The sequence below is a fragment of the Andrographis paniculata genome, unplaced genomic scaffold, assembly GCF_009805555.1.
Source record: "Andrographis paniculata isolate CXL003 unplaced genomic scaffold, ASM980555v1 Contig78END, whole genome shotgun sequence".
In the NCBI taxonomy this organism is placed as follows: Eukaryota; Viridiplantae; Streptophyta; class Magnoliopsida; order Lamiales; family Acanthaceae; genus Andrographis; species Andrographis paniculata.
Genome location: NW_026137615.1, coordinates 627402 through 650540, shown reverse-complemented (window position 1 = coordinate 650540; position 23139 = coordinate 627402). Strand labels below are relative to the sequence as shown.

General features: G+C 24.8%; 2 protein-coding genes across 2 annotated transcripts; one reads left to right on the top strand and one right to left on the bottom strand.

Moving 5' to 3' along the window:
- Positions 1-1192: 1192 nt before the first annotated feature.
- LOC127239787 (cucumber peeling cupredoxin-like) lies at positions 1193-7547 on the bottom strand. Its single transcript, XM_051258105.1, has 2 exons — positions 7246-7547; positions 1193-1966 (listed from the first exon to the last, which is right to left on the bottom strand). The coding sequence occupies exons 1-2, from the start codon at positions 7433-7435 to the stop codon at positions 1389-1391; spliced, it is 768 nt and encodes a 255-aa protein (XP_051114062.1). The 5' UTR covers positions 7436-7547; the 3' UTR covers positions 1193-1388.
- Positions 7548-20912: 13365 nt separating this feature from the next.
- On the top strand, positions 20913-22852 carry LOC127239937 (uncharacterized). The gene is made up of 7 exons (XM_051258324.1): positions 20913-20994; positions 21209-21288; positions 21642-21823; positions 22128-22219; positions 22301-22379; positions 22478-22617; positions 22750-22852. The coding sequence occupies exons 1-7, from the start codon at positions 20933-20935 to the stop codon at positions 22811-22813; spliced, it is 699 nt and encodes a 232-aa protein (XP_051114281.1). The 5' UTR covers positions 20913-20932; the 3' UTR covers positions 22814-22852.
- The last annotated feature ends 287 nt before the right edge of the window (positions 22853-23139 follow it).

The following is a 23139-nucleotide window of genomic DNA, read 5'->3' as shown; positions in this document are numbered from 1 at the left end:
TAAATTTAAAAAAATTATTTTAAATCTAAACCAAACCCACCCAATATATTTTTATAGAAATTATATAATGCTGAATAGTAAAAATAAAATAAAATAATCAAACCAAACACGTGAAAGTAAAAAAGACTTTACATATACCTAAAAAACAATACATTTTCATTCAACTTCAAAATATCTATTTAGATTTTTATAATAGATTAAAAAATAATATTTTTTCTATCTCACTTATGGTGAAATATTTGGTTTCCGATACAATAATTTACATGGATAATATTAAATATAGTAAATTAGAAATTATGTAATATAATTCTTAGTGTATATTTATTTTTTTATTTGAGTGATATGATAAATATAAAATATAGTTAATTATTTCATACTATTTTAAAAATATTGCAGGATTTGTGGGATAGAACAAAATAGAAAATATCACAGGGTATATAGAACCGATTTTAATAATTAATAAAAGTGTGTAAGATTTTTGCTATTTGTACTTAATATGTGTAATTTATATAAATGATAAAAATATTTTAATATTACTGTATAATTAGTTTTACTATAATATTTAAATTGCACTTTGAGTTCAGTGGCGAAACTACTCACCGAACTTTGGAAGGCGGAATGTCTCTATTTCTACTTATCTCATACTGTGATTTTTCGACTTTTTTTTTAATATAATAGCACTTTGTAAAAAATAAATATAAAAAAATAATAAATCTTATAATTTACGGGGCAAATAATTATATAAACATTTTATATATTATCCTAAAAAACATAATAAAAATTGAGGCCGAGCTGCTGCCCCAAGCCCCATCAACATCAGCCACTGTTTGAATTGGAATGAAACAAATATTACTATCTTCGTTCGGTTTTAAGGATAAGGGTCTTATTTACTTTTTATGTATTGATCTTTAAATATTAATTATTATATCAAAACGTAGTGCAAAATTAAGAAAAAATTGCAAAGGTACTTTAATTAGTGTCTTCTAGTACTAATACAAACATATTTGTACAAAAAAAAATTATACAAATATAAAAATATTTTTAATGTTAATACAATGAAACAAAAGATAAATATAACCCTTACAGGCAGACGGACGAAGTATATTATAATTTGTTCACGTCGTATGCTTCTCACAAATTAATCCAACTCCTAAAATGGAATAGAGTTTCGTAATAGAAATAGATGAGACAGTTGGAACAACTAAAAACCGACTGGAGTTTTATTCATCCCACAAGAATACAAATACAACGCTAAGCAAAAATCCTCACACGAAACAAATGAGACCAAAACAATGGAAAGCTACAAACAAAAACGACACATCAAACCACAACACAATCCAAATATCATCGGTAAACCTTACAACAACTTAGAAAATTTACAACAATATTTAACCTTGGATCACAAGCCAATAGAAAATCGACATAGCTACAGAAAAGAGACTGCCGGCAGGAGTAATCATGCCGGAGCTCGGAGGTGGTGGGGAAGGCGTGCCAGGACCTTCCGCCGGTGAAGGCTCGGATCCGGGAACAGGACCAGCCGGTGCCGGAGGACCGGCATTCCCACCAGGTGATGGAGATGGAGATGGGGATGAAGACGGTGACGGCGATGGTGCTCCCGATGATGGTGACGGCGACGGCGATGGCGATGGTCCTTCTGATGAAGGTGACGGTCCCGGTGCCCCTGATGATGGAGTTGGGGTTGGCGGTGCCGGAGTTGGAGTGGTGGGTGGTGTCGGAGCCGGAGCCGGAGCTGGAGTCCCGGTGGAACCCGAGACATTGATGGCTAATTTTTGTCCCAATGAACAATGTTGAGGGAAAGTGCAGATATAATAATCGGGTCCGGTAGAGTTGAGAGTGAAGCTTGCCGGGCCGATGGTGATCAAATTGCTGGTGCTCGGGCCACAGTTGTCGTAGGATGCCTTCGACACACGGGCCACATCATGCGTCCCCGTTGTAAAATTGAACACTTGAAAAGTGATGAAAATTTTACAAGTGATTATCGTTTTCAAAAGACATTTCACATTGAATAATATGTGTTGTTTAAATATATTTTAGAAAGTTTTGGAAAAAATTCAGGGTGTGTTTGTTTGGAGGTTTGAATTTTGAGTTGGGATTTGAATAGTAAAAATTTTGAATTTAAATAGTTGTATGATGTGATATAAATAGGTGTTGATGTGATGTTTTGAATTTAAAATTGATTTTTAAGTATAATATAAAAAATAAAAAATAAGTGTTAGATTTGATGTTTTTTTAGGAGAAAAATTGGATGAATAGTGAAAAAAAAATCCAATCCCTCAAACAAACACACCTTGAATAGAAAATAAGTATTTAATTCTTTATGCCATATTGTAGAGTACGAAATTAATAAATAATAGTATTTTAATATAAAATTGAGTATTTAAAAAGTATAGTATAAGGGTGTGTTTGTTTGGGAGATTGGATTTAATTTCCACTATTCATCCCTTTTTTTCTTCTCCAAAAATATTAAATCAAACACCTATTTTTTATTTTTTATATTATACTAAAAATCAATTTTACATTCAAAACATCACATCAACACCTATTTATATCACATCATACAACTATTCAAATTCAAAATTTTTACTATTCATATCCCAATTCAAAATCCAAACCCCCAAACAAACACACCCTAAGAGTATTATGAAAAGTTATCAAAGTATTAATAAAAAATAATATGATAAATAGAAAAAAAACATTGATAATTTGGTTATTATTTATTACGGTAATAAAATTATGGGTGAGTAAAATTATTTACTGTACATAAATTGAGTGACCAACAAAAAAAACAATGTAATATAATTAGGGTGCGTTTGGCAATTAGCTGATAGTATTTAGCTGTTAGTTGATTTGACTAGCTGATTCAATTAGCGGTTTATATTCATGTATTTGGTAAAATAACGGTTTGACATTAGCTGTTTATAAATAAATAAAATGATTATTAAGGACATTAATATATTATTTTTAAAATATTTAATTTTGATTTGAAATTTATGAGAATTTTTGTTATTAATTATTGAAATTATAAAATATTTATTTTTATTTTTATTATTTAGATTTGAAAAATTTATTTTTATTTTAAAACAATAATAATTTTATTGAAATTGTGTAAAATATAAAATAATAAAATCTTTCGCATATATTTTTATTATATTAATTATTTTTTAATATATATAAATAAATTAATAACCTTAATTTTTTCTATTTGATTTAGTTTTAAATATTTATATATTTTACAAATAAAATGATTTATATGTAGTAATTAATAACAGTAATTATTTTAAATTTACAAAAATAAAAATTATATTAAAAATAATTAATAAATACTGATATAAAAATATATTTATATGTATAAAATAAATAATTAAGTTTTAAGGGTAAATAAAAAATAACTAATATTAAAATGAAAAAACTCTTCCAAAACACTGGGTAGATTAACTTTTCAGAAATTAGTTATTTGGATCCAAAAATCTCTTTCAAAAAACTAATACTAGCTAAAAGTTGTTTAATAAGATAAAAGCCTTTAAAAAAAGCTCTTTCCCAAACACCCTCTTAGTTATTCTCAACGGATGGAGTATTATATTTTTTGAAATAATGTACAAATAATTTGGAAATATATTACCATAGTATTACCAATCCATTAACAATATTTGAAGTTACAACTGATTTCTTGATCGATATAGTCAACACCAAACAACTACAACCATATCAATTATACACGCCCAAAAATAATTTCAGTTCATGTTCTAAGAAATAAAAGAAAATAATTCATTTGTCTCTAGAAACAATAAATTTATTTCTTATTTTTTGCGGTTTTCCACGACAAATAAAAAAAATTAATTATTGTAATAAAGATTGTTGCGAAAGTCCGCGACAATTAAAATATATATAATTTTTATTAAATTTTCAGTAAAAATTGTGACAATATATCATCGTGATAATCCCATAATTTTCTAATAGTGATCTGCACTATTTGTTTCACAATAAAACTGAATTTTATTAGTATTAAGAAACATTATTTGAAATAAATATATTTATTAAAAATAGTATTAGTACATATTTTTTATTTATTATATTATATTAAAAAAACATCCACGACTTTTTTCTTTTTTTCATAAATTCATTTAACTAAATTATTATATTATTTTAAAAATTTCATAAAACACCACAATACCTCATCTATAAATAAAACACAGCTATGACAATATTTAACTTGTAGATGATAAGGGTTTTTTGTTGTTTTAATTTTAAAAGATCATAATTATTTAATCTACATTGTTTCAATAAGAATAAATTTATAATATCATGTTAAAATAAAAAAATTTAATTCAAAATAAAATCAACAAATCTTTGGTTTCAATTTCTTTATTTGAACCGCGTTAGGTTGGTGAATTCGTTGCTACAGTGCGACGCCAATTTTAGTGTTGCACCGTAGAAATGATAAAAAGTAGCGTTGTTTTTTTATTTTTTAATTGTTTTTTTTTATGTTTTTAAAAATTAATGTGAATTATAAATATAAAAAATTGTCTAAAATAAAATATTTGAAAAATATTAATGAAAAATAGATTATGATTGGAATAAAAATATTGTAATAATTCTTTTTTTTTTAAGTTAAAATGATACGTCCTCCGTCCCAGAAGAGATGTCTTATTGAGAATTGACACAAAAATAAGGAATAATAATATTGAATTAAAAGTGGGTATAAAGTAGAACATAGATGACTAAAATACCCTTGCTTTTTTAAGAATTTGAAAGAGTAAATTAAAGTAATAATTAGGAATAGTATGGAAAAGTAAGAATAATTTTATTATAAAGTGGGGACCACGGCTACTAAATAAAGAAACAAAACAATTATTTTGAAATTATTTTATTCAAAAGTATCGTAATAGAATAAAATGGGTGTGTTTGTTTGGGGAATTGGATTGGATTTATACTATTCATCCAATTTTTTCCTCTCAAAAATATCAAATCAAACACCTATTTTTTTATTTTTTATATTATACTAAAATTCAATTTTACATTCGAAACATTACATCAACACCTATTTATATCACATTATACAACTATTTAAATTCAAAACTTTTACTATTCAAATCCCAACTCAAAATTCAAACCCCAACCAAACACACTAAATAACACCAAAGAAGACAAATAATAGCAATAATTATTTCAAATACCCAAATAAGATTTTTTTGATACATTTAAATAAATCCCCAGACGAAATTTCTTAATAAATAATTGATTAACACACGAGAAAACTATAAAAAGATTTTCTTGTGGTAAGAAAGACAATAGGTGGTTGAACTTGCCTTTTCCTCTTTCATTAATTTTGATTTTGAATAGTAAAATTTTGAATTGAAATAGTAATTTGATGTGATATAAATATATATATTGATATGATATTTTAAATGTAAAATTTAATTTTAGTGTAATATAATAAATAAAAAATATGTGTTTGATTTGATATTTTTGAAGAAAAAATAAATTGAAATAATAAAACGGAAAAATAAATCTCACAAGTAAACACACTCCAGGTGTTTGTTTGTTTAGTCACTATTTTAGTTTCATATCTTTTAATTTTTTCTTTTATGAAAAATATATAAATGAGTCAATAATATTAAAAATATTTCCCCTTTCACTATTTTAGTTTCATATTTTTTTAATTTTTTTTTTGAAAAATATATAAATGAGTTAATAATATTAAAAATATTCTTATATTTGTATAATTTTTTATATAAATATCTTTATATTAGTATTATAAGACACTAATTGAAATATTTTTGCAATTTTTTTCTTAATTTGTACTACGTTTTGATATAGTAATTAATATTCAAAAATCAACAAGCAAAAAATAAATGAAATTCTTAGAGCCGGAAGAATATAGTAACTAATACTTCCTCCATCCAGCTAAAAAGTATACATATTTCTATTTTGAGACGTCCAATTACAAAGTAAACATTTCATTAAATACCTCACTTTTTTTTCACAAATACTCTTACTTTTACATTACATTATTACTTTTACACCAAAAAGTAAAGGCAAAAATTTCATTTTACTACTTTTAACTATTATTTCTTAAATAAATAATAAATACCGCGCCAAAAATAAATGTTTACTTTGTATGTGTACGGAATGAATATTTGTAATGAAGTATTGACTTTTGTAAAATATATATATATAGATATAGATATTGATATTGATATTGATATTGATATTGATATCAGTATATTAAAAAAAGATTTACGTAAATGAACATACCCAAATATTTTAATTCAGATTTTTTTTTATTTATTTTATTTATTTTTTATGTTTTTAATTCAATTCTCTATTTATCCAAGAAATATGTAAAATAATCGCGATAAACAATGATTCTGAATTTAGTTTTTTTTAAAGAAAATCACTAATTGACTCCATGATTACATCTTAAATTATTATACTTCCTCCATTTTTTAACAATCTATCTATTTTTTCTATTTTGGTATGTCTCATAATAAAGTATTTATTTTAATTTTTTTATAGTAATTGTACTATCTACTTAACATTACAAATACCCTTCAAATTTACAATATATTATACAAATGTCATTACCTTTATATTATATAATACTAATAGAGTTAATTTAGTTTTTTTACCTTTATTTCTACTTTATCTCAATATAATACTAATATTTTTAAAACTCAATAAAAAAAAATGAATATATAAATATGGGATGGAAAGAAGTACTCCCTCCGTCTCAAAAGATTTGTCTTATTTTTTTCATTTTCGTCCGTCTCAAAAGATTTGTCTTGTTTCCATACTACCCCTAATTATTACTATAATATACTCTTTAAAATCCTTAAGGCATTTTATTTATTTACATTCTACTTTATACTCATTTTTAATTAAATATTATTATTCTTTAATTCTCGTATAAACTCTCAATAACAAACTTCTTTAGGACGGAGAGAGTATAATTTTTTCTTAAAAAATGTACTCATGCCATCCAAGAAAGAGAAACAATACTCTTACGAGTCTATCAAACAACCCATCAAATCTTTATCAAATTTCAAAATTGATTTCTATATAGAAATCCATCAAATCTTTATCAAATTTCAAAATTGATGATCAATTTTTAGAAATCCATCAAATCTTTACCAAATCTCAAATCAAAAGCGCAACGGAGACAGAAATAAGTCAAATAAAAAATAGAAATTAAAAAAAAAATGCACAAAGGTTGAAGAAGAATACCTAAAACATCTCCGACTGCAAAGGGTTTGCCGGCCGCCCAATTGGCATAGGCTGCGGCGGGGTTAGGCGGAATCCCCCAACCGATTGAGCCGCCGACAACGTATGTGGCGGCGGCGGCCTGGTGGAGGAGGAGCGTCGCCGTCGTCAGGAAGACGGCCAGCGCAACGAAGCGATTGGGAATATTAGTCATATATAAAATAGAATAGATGAATGTTCTCAGGTCGCCCCTCGCTCTCTGTGTTGCGTTATCTTCTGAGAAGGGAATCCGCAGAATGGAACAAGGAGTAAAGTGGTAGTAGTAAGTAGTAATAAATGGTGGGGGGTGGGTGGGGATGGGATGGGATGGGATGGGATGGAGGGCTTATTCATAATTCAATCCAATTCCATTCCCTATTGCATCATCAGTCATCCAAATTTGACGAATTGAACTTTGCATCTTTTTTATGCATTTTAATCTACCCTACCCTAAAGCTACACGTAGTGTTAGTGGTAGTGGTAGTGATAGGGATAGATCCTTAAGATATTGGGATTCGTAATCTCGACCGAGATGATCTTTGACTTCTACACACATTTTTGCCCTTTTGGTTTTGGCAATTTTTTTTTTTTTTCAAAGTCTTTCTTAGAAATATGGAATGATTTTAATTGTTTAAAAATCTTAAAATAATAATAAAAAATTAATATTTTATAATATACTGTAAAGAAAATATTTAATTTAATTTAATTTTAAAGAAATTATTATTATTAAGTGTTGAAAATTTTAAAAATATCTCTATAAATATTACATGTTATTACTAATGGCAAGATCTACTAACCAATCATAAAAAATAAAGCTTCGATTTATTACGGAAGCAAGCAGTTCGGACTCAGGTTACCTTATTATCAGATAAACCGACACTGCACACACATCCAAGATCCAACCACAAATGACACGCCACGGAACGTAACAAACACGCAAATTCAAACCCCAATTTAAGGAAACATTGCCGAAATCAAGCCTAAACAACATCGCATACAAGATTACATTACGAACCAACAATAAGGCACAAATCGACAAACCCAACCGTATAAACTCCAAGAGGCAAGGCGCGCATCGAAGGAGAAAGAGAACTTCCCAAATCGCCGGACAGATTCACCGGGGAATGCTAGAAAAGATAGATCGGAACCACACTGGAATCGCGTCGGTAGAACTAGGGCTCTGGTAGAATCGCGAAAGAGTGAACTGAGTGAACCGAATGAATGAATGAATGAACCGGTTCAATGCAAGGTCCAACAATATATACATCAGACCAGACCGGTTCAGATGAACAGTCCAGCAAGGCAGCCTGCGAACCGACGAGTCTCGCAAAGATTTGGGTTGGGTAGCGGGTTGTCGGGTTCGGGCTTCAATTTGGGCGGGTCAATTGTGTGTGTTTTAGGCCTCAATAATCACCGACCAAAATATATAACAAATCTCCACCTTATTTTGGGCGTGGAAGATTATTTTTCTCGGGTGTTTTTCGAAGCTGTTTTAGCAAAGTGAATGTGTTAGCCAATATGACAATTCTTGAGAAATATTTAGGGGATGTATTTGCTATTAAGTCTAATTGTTTACCTTTGTTAGAAAATGAATGGTTGATTGATTCGGCTTGCTTCTATCGTATAACTCCATTATGATCAATTTTCTCTGAATACAAAATGTTAGAAAATTGTAATGTTGTTAGTATAGGAGATGCTGAAAATATTAAAAATAATGTTGAAATGCGTATAGAATCTGATATGAGAGAGGAAAAGATTTCTAAAATTATTTTGATAATAGTAATCAAAATGAGTTAGAAATTATCAATTGACTAGAGTTAGGGATAGAAGAGTCACTAGGTTGCATTCTAGGTTTGGTGATTTTGATACGTCCTCGTTGGCTTTTAGTATATTTGAGAATTTAGATGGTAATGAACCTAAGACATTTAGGAAGACTATGAATTCTGAAAATAAAAATCAATGCTTAAAAGCAATGAAAAAGAAAATAGATTCATTATATAATAATAAAACTTGATGTTTGATCCTTAAATCTCATAATTGTTATCTTGTTGATTGTAAATGGATTTATAAAGTTAAATAAGAAGATAATAGAATTAAGTTTAAGGCTAGATTAGTAGCTATGAGTTTTACCCAAAAAGGAAGGAATATATTATAATGAAATTTTTACTTTTGTTGTTAAATTTACTACTGTTAGAGTCATGTTAGCTCTAGTTGTATTTTATGATTATGAGCTAAAACAATTATATGTCAAAATAACTTTTCTACATGGTGAATTAAGTGAGAAAATTCATATGAAATAACTTGAAGGTTTTGTTGATAAAAACACAATGAATCATGTTTGTTTGTTAAATAAATCATTGCATTGTTTAAAACAGTCACTTAGACAATGAAATATCAAATTTGATAATTGTATGAAAAATCTTGATTTTACTAAAAGCAAATTTGATTATTGTTTGTATTTTAAGACTGTTAAAAACCAACATATCTTTCTTCTCATTTATGTTGATGATATATTGATAATTAGTCCATGTTTAAAGATAATCAATTAACTAAATGTTTGTGTGATAATTTTGACATAAAATTGTTTGGGTGATGCCAAAGTAATTTTAGGCATGAGTATCACTAGGGATAAAAAAATTCAAAACTCTTTTTGAACCAATCTGCTTATATATCGTAAATTCTTAAAAAATTTTCATAAGTGATGCTATATCTGTTTCTGTTTCTATGGCTTCTAATCTTGTGTCAAGTAGGGATCAATGTCCTAAGTCGGAATCTGGTTTTGAATATATGTAACATGTGTCATATTCTAATGCAATAGGTTCCATAATGTACTTACTAATTAGCACTAGACCATATTTAGCTTATGTTATTAGTTGTTTAAGTAGGTATATATCGAACCCTGTAAAATGGGTCTTTAGGTACTTAGATGACACAATAAATTTTGGTCTTGTATTTGGTAAATATATTGAAAATATTAAGGGTCTGTTCATTTAAAGGATTTTAACAAAATCCTACTATTCATCCAATTTTTTTCCCCCAAAAACATCAAATCAAACACATAATTTTTATTTTTTTATATTATACTAAAAATCAATTTTACATTCAAAATATCACATCAACACCTATTTATATCACATCATACAACTATTCAAATTCAAAATTTTTATTATTCAAATCCCAACTCAAAATCCAAACCCCCAAACAAACACACCCTAAATTGGAAGGTTTGTGGATTCGAATTATGCTAATGATAGAGATAGTAGGAAAAGTGTCAACTCAACACTAGTATGATATTGTCCGCTTTGGGTTGAGCCCGTACGGATTTGTTTTTGGATTTTCTCCAAAAGGCCTCGTACTAGTGGAATTGATTTAGGACTTATAAGGTGTGAAATTTTTTTTACAACTTTCAATGTGGGACTTGGGTGTGCACTCCAACAATATCTTTATATTCAAATAGCGTTTTTCATTTCTCATAAAAATAAATATTATGTGTTTACTTGTGAAGTTTTAGTTTTGAGTTTTGATTTTGAATAGTAGAATTTTGAATTGAAATAATTGTTTGATGTGATATAAATATCTATTGATGTGATGTTTTGAATGTAAAACTAGATTTTAGTACAATAAAATAAAATAAATTTGGATATTTGATTTGGGGGGTGTTTGACAAATAATTTTTAAGAGCTTTTAGCTTATGTAACATTTTTTTAGCTGTTTGACCGGTTAAAAAACTAATTTAGGTGTTTGGTAAATTAACTTTTTGAAATAGCTTATTAGCCTTAAAAAAATAATTTTTGAAAAGTTGTATAACTAAAACGTTTTTTCAATTTAATTTTTTTTATTCCTTATTTGCCCTGAAAATATTATTATTTATTTTACCTACATATAATTTTTTTCTACGGCATTAATTATAAATTATTTTAATATATTATTTATTAAATTATAAATTTATTTTTATAAAATTAAATTAATATTTTTTTATATATAATTAATTTTGTTTGTAAACTATATATATTAAAATAAAATAAAAATAAAAACATAAATATTATTAATTTATTTTTATATTAAAAGTAAATAAAATAGAATAAATTTATTATAAATTATAAATATAATAAATTAATCAATAATTAATATAATAAATATATTTACAAACATTTTATTATTTTATATTTTACATCATTCTTAATAAAATAATATTCATATTTCTTAATAAAAACATATATTATTTTTTTCACATACAAAATTAATAAAAAAAATATTTTATAACACATTCGTAATTTCAAATAATTAATAACAAAAATTTTAAAATTTTTAGAACTAAAAAAAAATTAAAAAATTTTAAAAGTTAAAATATAAATGTCCTCCATTGTCATTTTACGTATAAACAACTAATATCAAACAATTATTTTAATAAACACTTTAATACAAACAATTAATTGAATCAGCTAGTCAAACCAGCTAAACACTAACAACTAATTGAATCTGCTAAAAACTAAAAACTATCAACTGATTGCTAAATACACTATTTATTTATTTAATAATTTAATTTATAAATTATAACAAATATTTATTAATATGATTATTATTATTTTACTATTATTATTATTATTATTATTATTATTATTATTATTATTATTATGTTTTATTTAATTTTTTTCTAAAATTCAATTACATATTTAGTAATTATATATATTTTTTTAATTATTTTTGTAATTTATTAGATATATTATAAGATCATACAAAATTAAATTATTAATAAATATATATATTTAATTAAAATTTATTAAATTAAAATATGTTAACATTTATTAATCATAATAATTAATAAATTTAATTAAAAAAATATATTCAATATTGATATAAAAATATAAAAATATTAATATATATAATTTAAATAAAATACATAAAAAATAATAAATACTCTCTCCGTTCCATATACCGTGTCCACGTTGTCGTTTCTGTCCGTCCCACGTACCATATCATGATTACACACTTTAATCTCATTTTAAACTTTTTAATTTTATTTTTTTAAATTTTAATTAAACTAATTAGTTATCTTAATCTTAATTTATAATTATTTATATTATCGGATAATTATTTTCACTAATATATTCTTAATTATCTACTAATTATACCCCTCCTAAAATACCGTGTCTACAGTGTAGCAGACACGGTATGTGAGACGGAGGGAGTAATATACTAATTTTTTTTGGCCACATGTCCCAATTAAATTGACACACATTACAAAATAAATCACAAGAATTTTGTGTCAGAAGTGCTGGGCGGACCTGTGGCTCTCTACTCCTTTATTTTCAAATTATTTTTTTCTTTTTTATATAAAAGCTGTGGAGGTTTTTATGCAGCAGAGAAACCCCCGATGCAGATGCCCTAATACTCCTTTGGTTTTCCATATTTTGTCATGTACTATATATATAGAAATTTTAAAATAACATAATTAGTAAATAATTTTAAAATGTATTAGTAAAATAGTAATAATACATTCTTAATAATTCTATATTAACATTAAAATAATTATTTAATTAAAAGAGTTATTGATTAGAAAATTAAAATGTGTAATTTTTAAAAAAAAATAAAAAATAAAATATGAGACAGAAATATCAATAAAAGATGCGAGACAAAATGAATAAATAAAATAGGAAAAATAGAACACTCTTTCATTAATTTGTTTACATATATTCATTTTGCCAATTTAAATTTACAATCATCAAATATTAATTTTCACAAGTTAAATATATATAAATTTATATTTATTTGTATCAATATTATGATATTAATCTATATATTAAGGACAAAATAGTTTTCACATATGAAAGGTAGCACTAAATATCTTTGAAATATAATATGCATTAAACTCAAACAATAAATAAAATTTGAATGTGTTTGGCTTAGAGAATAAGACTATAAAAAATGACAACAAACACTAAATAAGATAAAATAAATTTGTGTAGAACAATGAAAATTTATTATTCTTTTTGGTATAACGAAATATTCAATTAACAGAAATATAATATAAAATCAATAATCATGTATTCTATATATCTATCAGGCAAGATCCTCTGTCCTAGATTTTGATCTGGTATCCAAAGTGCCACACACATATGTATATACATACATGTGTGTATGTATAAAGTCGTATATACATGTATGTGTGTGGGCACTCTCTATGTTCGAGACGGAAGATCCTTTGTGATTATCTATATAAAAAATAAACAAATTAATTATTTAAAAATATGATAATAAAAAAATAATTTGTTTATTTATATATATTTAAAATTCTCTAATCGCACTACATGTGGTGTGTTGACGGGGAAGGAGAGAGAATTATATTTAAATCTAAATCCAAATTCCAAATTCCAAAACAAACACACCCTTAGTTAATATGTGATTTATCATGTAATATATATATATATAAGAATTAAAATTTTTTAAATATTCATTTAATTATTTTAATAAAAATTTTCTCCGTCTTAATTTAAAATATTTTTTTTTACTATTTTCGTTTGTCCATTTTCAAAAAACTAATTTAGGCGTTTGATAAATTAATTTTTTTTTAAATAGCTCACTGGCTCCAAAAAAATAGTTTTTGAAAAACCATATAACTCAACATTTTATAAGAGTTTTTTCACTTTAATTTTTTTTTTATTCCTTATTTGTCCTTAACATATTATTATTTACTTCACTTATGGTTATTAATTATTTTTTATATATTTTATTTTTATAAATTTAAAAATTAATTAATTTTTCTATATAATTAATTTTATTTGTAAACTATATAAATTTATTAAGATAAAATCAAAATGGAAAACATAAATATTATTAATTTATTTTTATTTCTAATAAAAAATTATTAAAAGTTAGAAATAATAAATTAATTAATTAATAAATAATATAATATATATATACAGAAAATTGATTATTTTTATATTTTATATAATTCTTAATAGAAAAAATATCCATATTTTTTATAAAAATATAAACTTTATCTGTCCCAATACAATAATCTTGTGTACTATTTTTGTCCATCTCAAAACAATTGTCTCATTTTCATAAATAATCATATCACCGTAACTATTCTTACTTTTTCATGACTATTTTTGCTTTTTCATGATTATTACACAATTGCCACTACTTTTTACAGTAATATTTATCTATATTTTTTTATCAACTACCAATATAATATCAATATTCTTTAGATCTCGTACACAATACAATAAAACTATACTTTTGGGATGGAGTGAGTATTATTTTTCTCAAATCTTAAAATAATAAAAATAAATACTCCTATTTTATAACACCTTCACAATTTTAAACAACTAATAATAAAAATTTTCAAAATTTCTAACCTTGAAAAATAAAATTAAAAAAATAAAAATAAATATCCTCAACAGTCAGTTTACATATAAACAACTAATATGAAATAATTATTTTACCAAATAGGTAATTGAATCCGCTAGTCAAACCAAGTTAACTAAATCAACTAAGAACTAAAAGCTAGTTATTTTACCCCTATCTTACCAAACTTTTTCTAAAAAAATGGCTTGGATTTATTTTTATTTTTTATATTTTTAATGCATACATTATATATATATATATTATCTAAATACTATTTAAATCAAAATATAAATACAAGATTTTTCTTTAAATATAATATTGTGTGTTTATTTTGTGGTAGAACTATCAAAACATGTCGGTGGACGGATTAGCCACAATTTACAGTAACGCGCAAATAAATAGGTTATTTGTGGGCCAGTCCGCAGTGGGACGGACTAAGATTTAAACAGCCCAACCCAACTCACGGTCAGGTGGCGGGCCAACCCACAAACTTTTAAAAAAAATACTAAAATATTATTTTTAATTAACACAAACATAGTTATATTTTAGAAAATATTAAAATCATATTCAAGGATAATTATATATAGTAAAACTTTGAATCTACCCGGTCTAGGATAGATTTGAGTTCAATAAAAAAATTACTCACTCCGTCCAGCTACAAAGTATACATATTTCTATTTTGGGACATCCAATTGCAAAGTAATCATTTCATTAAATACTCAATTTTTTTTTTTCTCCAAAAATACACTTACTTTACATCACGTCATTACTTTTATACTAAAAAATAAGGGCAAAATATCATTACACTACTTTTACCTACCAACTATAATTAAAATACTATTATTTTTCATACCATCAAAATTATTGTTTGGACGGAGGGAGTATTATTTTGAAATTCATACCATCAAAATTTTAATTTATCATAATTATAAATGAAATGAGCTAAAAAATAAGATTAATATGTAATTTAGCTAGGCTTGGTATATTGAATTTGATTTGTTTGCCTAATTTTTTTTTTCATAAATACAAAAAATATATATTTTATTTATATTACTGATACAATTTTTTATATTTTCCATAAAAAAAAAAAATTTCAAACTAAAATACTAAATAAACCAACCCTATATGATAATTAATTAAATTATATACATTGCATAGAAATAAGAAAAAAGAATTGTTGTCTCGTAATGGATGACTTGGTGGTATAAGGAGTGAACTCATGACCGGTCATGAGTTCGAACCCTGACAATTTCAGGTCTACCCTTCAATGATTTATTTTCAAAATTATGAATTAAATTAAATTAATTCCTGGATAGAACTTTCAATATGAATTTTGTGTATCGAACCCTGACAATTTCAGGTCTACCCTTCAATGATTTATTTTCAAAATTATGAATTAAATTAAATTAATTCCTGGATAGAACTTTCAAAGTATATCCAAGTTCATTTGTACCGATGACGATACTTTAGCGGACATGAAATTAAATTTGGAAAGATGTCCAAATTTGAGGATATTGGAATCTATTATTTCCAACAATCAAATCGTAAGAACTGATTTATTGATTTTTCGAAAATGAATCCGTGTGGATTCAGAATATCAATTCAAAAGAATAAAATTTGCATCTCGGAAAGAATGCAAATATATATATATTTTTTTCGTTTGGGGGAGGCATCCGGCAACATTTTTGGCTTGTCTGTGGTGCAATTTATCAACCATCTTTAAATGATCGAAAATTTAGTGCAACTAATGGTGGGGCTAATTAGAAGCAATAAAACAATAGCATAGAACATACAAGCAATTCCTATATTGAATTGGGAGACTGCTTTGTATTCTATATATATATAGCAAATGGTTGTTTTCACATATTAACTATATAATTCATTTTTTTATTATATATTTTTTAATTTTGTATTTCATTCTACAATTTTTAAAATATTGATATTAATGGTAATTTTTTTTTTCTCCCCTTATTTATTATTAATCGCTAATAATTAAAAAATATTGAACATTTTGTTGAGATTTTTTTCTTTCTTTTTGTTTTGATTTCGGTTTTGGTATTTTTTTTTTGTCTATTATAATCTTAATCTTTTTTAACCTAATTTCATATAAAAATGATACAATACTATATATATATTTTTATGGTTTATATATTTTTAATTTTTATATATTATGTATATTATATCAAGTTATACATACTTGGATAATTCAAAACAATTATAGTAATTTTTAAATTTTTAATAATTTGATAGAATTTTTTTTTTTTTTTTTAATTCAAATCTTTTGATAGTTATTTTTATTCAAATGTGGAAGGAAACAGCTTTTGAAACCTTTTTTTTATTTTTTATTTTTTATTAGTTTTATAAAGTGTGTAGTTTTTTTTTTAGTAAATTTTAACTATTTATCTATATATATTTAGGATTTTCTATATATGCTTTTAAATTTCTTCTTTTCGATTTATTTTTCAAACGATTCATTTCTTTTTTATCTGTTTCTATTTTATAGTAATTGATTTTCACTCATTTTAATTATTTTACTAATTTTTTTTTATGCAAAAATAAAAGGTCTATAAATAGAATTTATTATTGTTATTGGAGGATACTACTATTTAGACGTAGGAAACTATTTTGTTTGAGTAGTTGGTTAATATTCTTACTATAATATGTTTGTTTAGTATTGTTATGTTTGTCTTCCAACATTGATTATAATTTCAGTATATTTTTATGTTTATGCTTACGAGGTTAGTTCGGCGTTTTCGCCATTGATTATAATTTCAGGATATTTTTATATTTATGCTTACGAGATTAGTTCGGCGTTTTCACCAAAAGTTGTTCGTATGTTACAATTGTTGTTTGAAATAATTTCAATCATAAGGTTTTTATTTATAATTTTATTTATAATTTATCCTTCATTTGCCAATTTCATGAAATTTTTTGATGGATATAGTATGATGTTGTTTTATTTATAAGAGATACTTAAATATTTTGAATATTATTTAGATCATTTTAGTATTTTGCATATGTTAATGAAATAAACTTGATATAATTTTTACCAAAAAATATAATGATTTTTTATTTTTATTTATGGTTTTATAGATTTATATATCATGTGTTTCATATTTAATTACATATTTGGATAATTTTAAACAGGAGTATTTGGCAAATAGCTTTTTGAAGAGCTTTTAGTTTATTGAACAATTTTTAGTTGTTTGAACGGTCAAAAAGCCAATTTAAATGTTTGGTAAATTAGCTTTTTGAATAGCTTTTTGACCCAAAAAGCTAATTTCTGAAAAACTAACTTACCCAACTTTTTATGTAAAATTTTTTTATTTCTTATATGCTCTTAAAATTTTATTATTTATTTTACACAAATAAATATATTTTGATTATTTATTAATTATATTAGAATATTTTATTATATTATAGTTTTACTTTTATAAATTTAAAATAATTAATTTATATATAAAAATTATTTTAATTGTAAAATATATAAATTTATTAAAATCAATATAAAATAGAAAATATAAATATTAATAATTTATTTTTATATTATAATTACATTATATAAATTTTATGCTTAAAATAAATTAAATAAATTAAATTTATTGAAAATTATAAATATAATGAACTAATCGATAACTAACATAATAAATATATATACAAAAAATTTATTATTTTATATTTTACATCATTTTCAATGGAAAAAAACTATTTATATATTTCAATAAAAATATATTATTTTTTAAATCTAACTAAAATTAAATAAATATTTTTATAATATTTTACAATTTTCAATAACTAATAACAAAAAATTTCAAACATTCTAAACTCAAAAAACATAATCGAATATATTAGAAAAAAAATAAAATAGAAATGCCCTCAATTGTCATTTTACGTATAAACAACTAATATCAAACAATTATTTTACCAAAGATTTTAATACAAACAACTAATCAAATTAGCTAGTCAAACCAGTTGATTGAATCAGCTAACAACTATCATCTAATTGAATCAGCTAATAGCTAACAACTATCAGCTAATTGCCGAACACGCCCTTAGTCCATTTCAATTTTTTAAATAGTTTGTTTTAAAATTTAAAAATTGATATATTATTTAATTTTTAAATTTAATTTCAAATAAAAAGAGTTTAGATAATTCTTGTTGACATTTTCAATTGTAGACTTTAGTGAGTAAATATTGATTTGATAAGATGATTTTATTTTATTTACTCAATACTTTTATTAATTATATTGTACATTATAATTAGTTTATAATTATATATTAGAAATTATTTATAAGTTATTATTTAGAAAAAAAGGAAAAATATGATTTTTTTCGAGTGAGTGATAGTGAGTGATATTCTTAAAAAAAGAGTTTGAAGGGATATTTATAACGATATAGTTTCTATGCACATAAAATAAAAAATTAAGCACAAAAAAATACCAATTTATAGAAGAAAAAGAATAATAAAATATAAAAATATTAGATTATTATTTTATATATTTTTTAAGTAAAAACATTTATATGTAAATATTTTTATTTATTATATATATTTATAAAACTAAATAAAAATAGTATAATAATTAAATTTAAATATGATAATTCCGTGCATAGCATGGGTTTACGGACTAGTTTGATTGTATTGAAATTTTATACCCAACTATATTATATTCTTCAATCTCATACGATTTTTCTACGACAGGGTCTCCATAAGTTTGATTAATTTTGAGTTATCTTATTATTCGGTTGGACTCAAGATAAATTGAGCCACATTTGTCTATGCATTGTTTAGCCCACTTAAAATTAACATCTACAAAAAACCAAAAAATAAATACAACCCACTCTTAACATCTTTAATTTATTATACTTATAATAAAACTTTAATTTGAAATGTTTAAAAATATGATCTTAAATTTTATGTCATTTTTTAAAACTATCAACTAACCATCCCGTTATAAATTAAGATGTCTTGGTGTATTTTGTGTGTTTAGAGTTGAAAATAAGAATTAGATTTGAGTTTAAGATAGTAAAATTTTGAATTAAATATATATTTAAATCTTATATAATTGTATAAATAAAGGTTCATATGATATTTTGAATCAAAATATAATTTTTATATAATATAAAAATATTATTAATTGATTTTTTATTTTTAAAGAAAAGAAAATAATGAAAGGTACAAATTCAAATTTAAAAAATACTAAGAAAATGAAATAAATGATAAAAAATCAACCTACACCAAACGAATTCAAATATAAAAATTTAAATTACTATTACTATTATTATTATAAATGTTGTTGTTGGTTATATTTTTTTTGAGTGAATTAATTGCTATCTACCATCATAAATTTAATTAATTATATTTATTATGGTTACAATATAATTTGTGAGTGTTAACCATTTTAATTATATTTATGGTTACAACTTTAATTCATTTGATTTATTAATTTAGTTACAACATTAATTTGGTTACAATATTAATTTTTTGTGTTTGTGGGATTTTAGGTTCTTTCTATTCATCTAACTTTTATTTTTAAAAAAATATCAAATTATTTTTTTATGTTTTTATATGATTCAAAATCAGATTTATATTGGCAACATACCTCTGACATCTATTTATTTACATAAAAGAATTGTTTAAATTTAAAGTTTTATTGTCGAAAATTTAATATAAAATCCAAATCCTACAACCTAATCCGAATAATAATACAATAAAAACAACAACAATAATAATGACATCATTGTCTTATTCTTAGATTTCGAACAATACTTCGTCTTTTTATTAACAGATAATTTTCAACGACTTTGTCCTATAAATAATGCAACTAATTTTGAGCGGTAAATAATGAACATCATCAATCGATCGCCCACATATTACTTCTGTAAATGCATCTTGTAATTTGATCATTTAAGCTTCTGTATAGATCATGAACATTGTTTAATTTTTTTGTTATTTAACATACATATTTACAATAAGTATTCTCAAAAGTTGTTCATTTTGAGTTTTTTTTCTTTTTTCTTTTTATAGTTTTTACTATTAAAATTTTATATTTTTCAAATATATTTATATTTTTATCACAAACATATCAAATCAAAATTTCCAAATCTAAATCAGATTAAAAAGAAACACATTCTTCGTGTTTTGGCAGGTGAATAAAATATACTATTAATTTAATAATAAATAAAATTAAAATTAAATAAAAAAATAAAACAAACACTTCCCTCAAAGTTTTCTATTATAAATAAACTCCATCCTCGCTCTATTACCTTGCTTCACACTTGATTTTGTTGTGCTCTCTCTTTCTCCGATAAAGCTACGTTGCCGATGCAATTGCCTCATTTCGATTATTTCATCCGCGCCTATCTGAAATCATATAAGTTTTTTTGGTATCTGCTTAAACTCAATTGCTGTTGAAATCTCTTACCTTCCTACCAATTTGAATTTTTTTTTTCTTCAATGCCATTATTGGTGATTGCCACTTGCCGATGATTTCGATGTTCTGGAGTTAATCGTCATTGTCGCTCGATCCGTGCTCTGTGTGATTTTTGTTTTTGTTTTTTTATTTTTGTTGCTGATGTTTTGATTTTATTGTTGTGCTAGTTTTCTGTGGATCCATCCATCCTACGGAAAAAATGATCTGAGCTCTGCGCTGAGAAGAATTCCTGCTGCCAATTCGAGCCGTATACTTTTCTGCACTACTCCTGTGTTTGTTTGATTTTGATTTCAGGGTTGTTTCATCCACATTACCTTATGAATGAAAATTGATGTTGAGTTTTGGAGCTGGAAATGGAAAATTATTGTGTTTTATTTTGATAGTTTTTAGGTAAAATAATTGTTTGGTGTAGAATTGCTTAAGATAATGCCCAGATCTCATGTTGCGTATGAATTATGCACTCTTTTGAATCAAAGATAATTGTTAGATATGAATTTTTGATACAACCAAGCATATTATTCATGTTTATATTGAAGATAATAACCATTTGCTTATTCTTGGTAATTAACCATTGATGAAAATTTGATGTTGTTTTTTCAGGCATCGAACTTTCAACTATAGACACTGTGGTTGTCTTTAACAGTGATTTGGACCCTATGAATGACTTGAGCATTTTGCAAAAGATCAAGCTAGATTCCAAATTTAAGCCGGTGAAGATCTTTGGTTTGTATTTTTCAAAGGACTACGGAAAAACAGTCAGTTCCATTATTCGTGTAATTCATGTAAGCAAGACTCTAGAGAAGCTTTGCTTAGGAGATGGAGCAAGAGCCCAAGTATTTTAATATTATTTTTGTCTGTAGAATTACGTTGGTATATATATGTATATATGTAGGGGCTTAATATTTAAACTTGTGTTCTTTCTGAAAGTTTGATACGTTGAAGATGGATCCTTGTCCAATTTCTTTGTATTATCTAGGTTGTCTTGGCATATTTATTACTTGGCGCAATGGGAGATACTTATTTCTTTTGGGAACACATGAAATTTCTACCGCTATTTTATTTTAATAATTTCTTGTTTATATGTAGGCTGTCAGAGAATTAAATAGTAAGGAGTCGCTACGTTGTCCCATTAAAATTGACTTTTTAAGGGAAAGAGGCTCACTCAACTCTTACGAAAGGTAAAATTGCTTTAATTCCTACTTCTAATGCCATCTGCATTTTGATAAATATCACATGGCTAAAAATCATTTATCTTTTAGTGGCAAAGACACAAACTCATCCCAGAAGGTACGAACAATATACATTCGTGGATTTTATAAACGTGATGGTATTGATCAGGTATGCTTTTCCATTCTAACATTTTATACAAGCAGCACTTCAATATCTTAATCCAGTTTCTAATCTATTGTTCTGAGTTTAAGAACCATAAAATGCAGATCAAGAGATCCCTGGAACAACATTTTGGTTTATGTGGTGAAATGACTAGAATTACCGTTCCAAAACAGAAATCTAGTCACCCAAATGAGGATGATATAATTGGCATAAGAAATGCGAAAATTAATAATTCACTTGAAAGGTAATGCAATTGATCCTAATTTTATCTCGAAGCTCATTAATAGTAGCCGTCTCATGATTCAAGTCCTAACATATATATATATATATATATATATATATTTCTTTCCCCCTTGTTTTGCTTTCGGTGGACCAGCATCAACATTTTCAAGGTAACTACGAAAATCTTTGGCCCATGTGTAACATTTATTCATTGTTAAGACATTGGTAGTCGCAAAATAGTAGCGACTAAAAAATAGTGATGGATATTTGCAATGGAATATTTTCGTCACAAAAAATGAAATTTTTTGTAGTGTGTTAAAATGAATATTCATCACATATATACCTTCTTCATGTTCAATAAGGGGAAATGATCGTATTGGCTATAGTTTCCAACAATCGGTTCCGTTGAGAATTCTATTCTACTAGGTGAGTAATTGAAATCTTTAGTTCAACATTGAACAAAAGAGAAGAGACATGTGCCCTGAAAACTGGATCTACAGTGGAAGATAATTTAAAGAAAATGCCGTTGTTGTCTATCGGAATT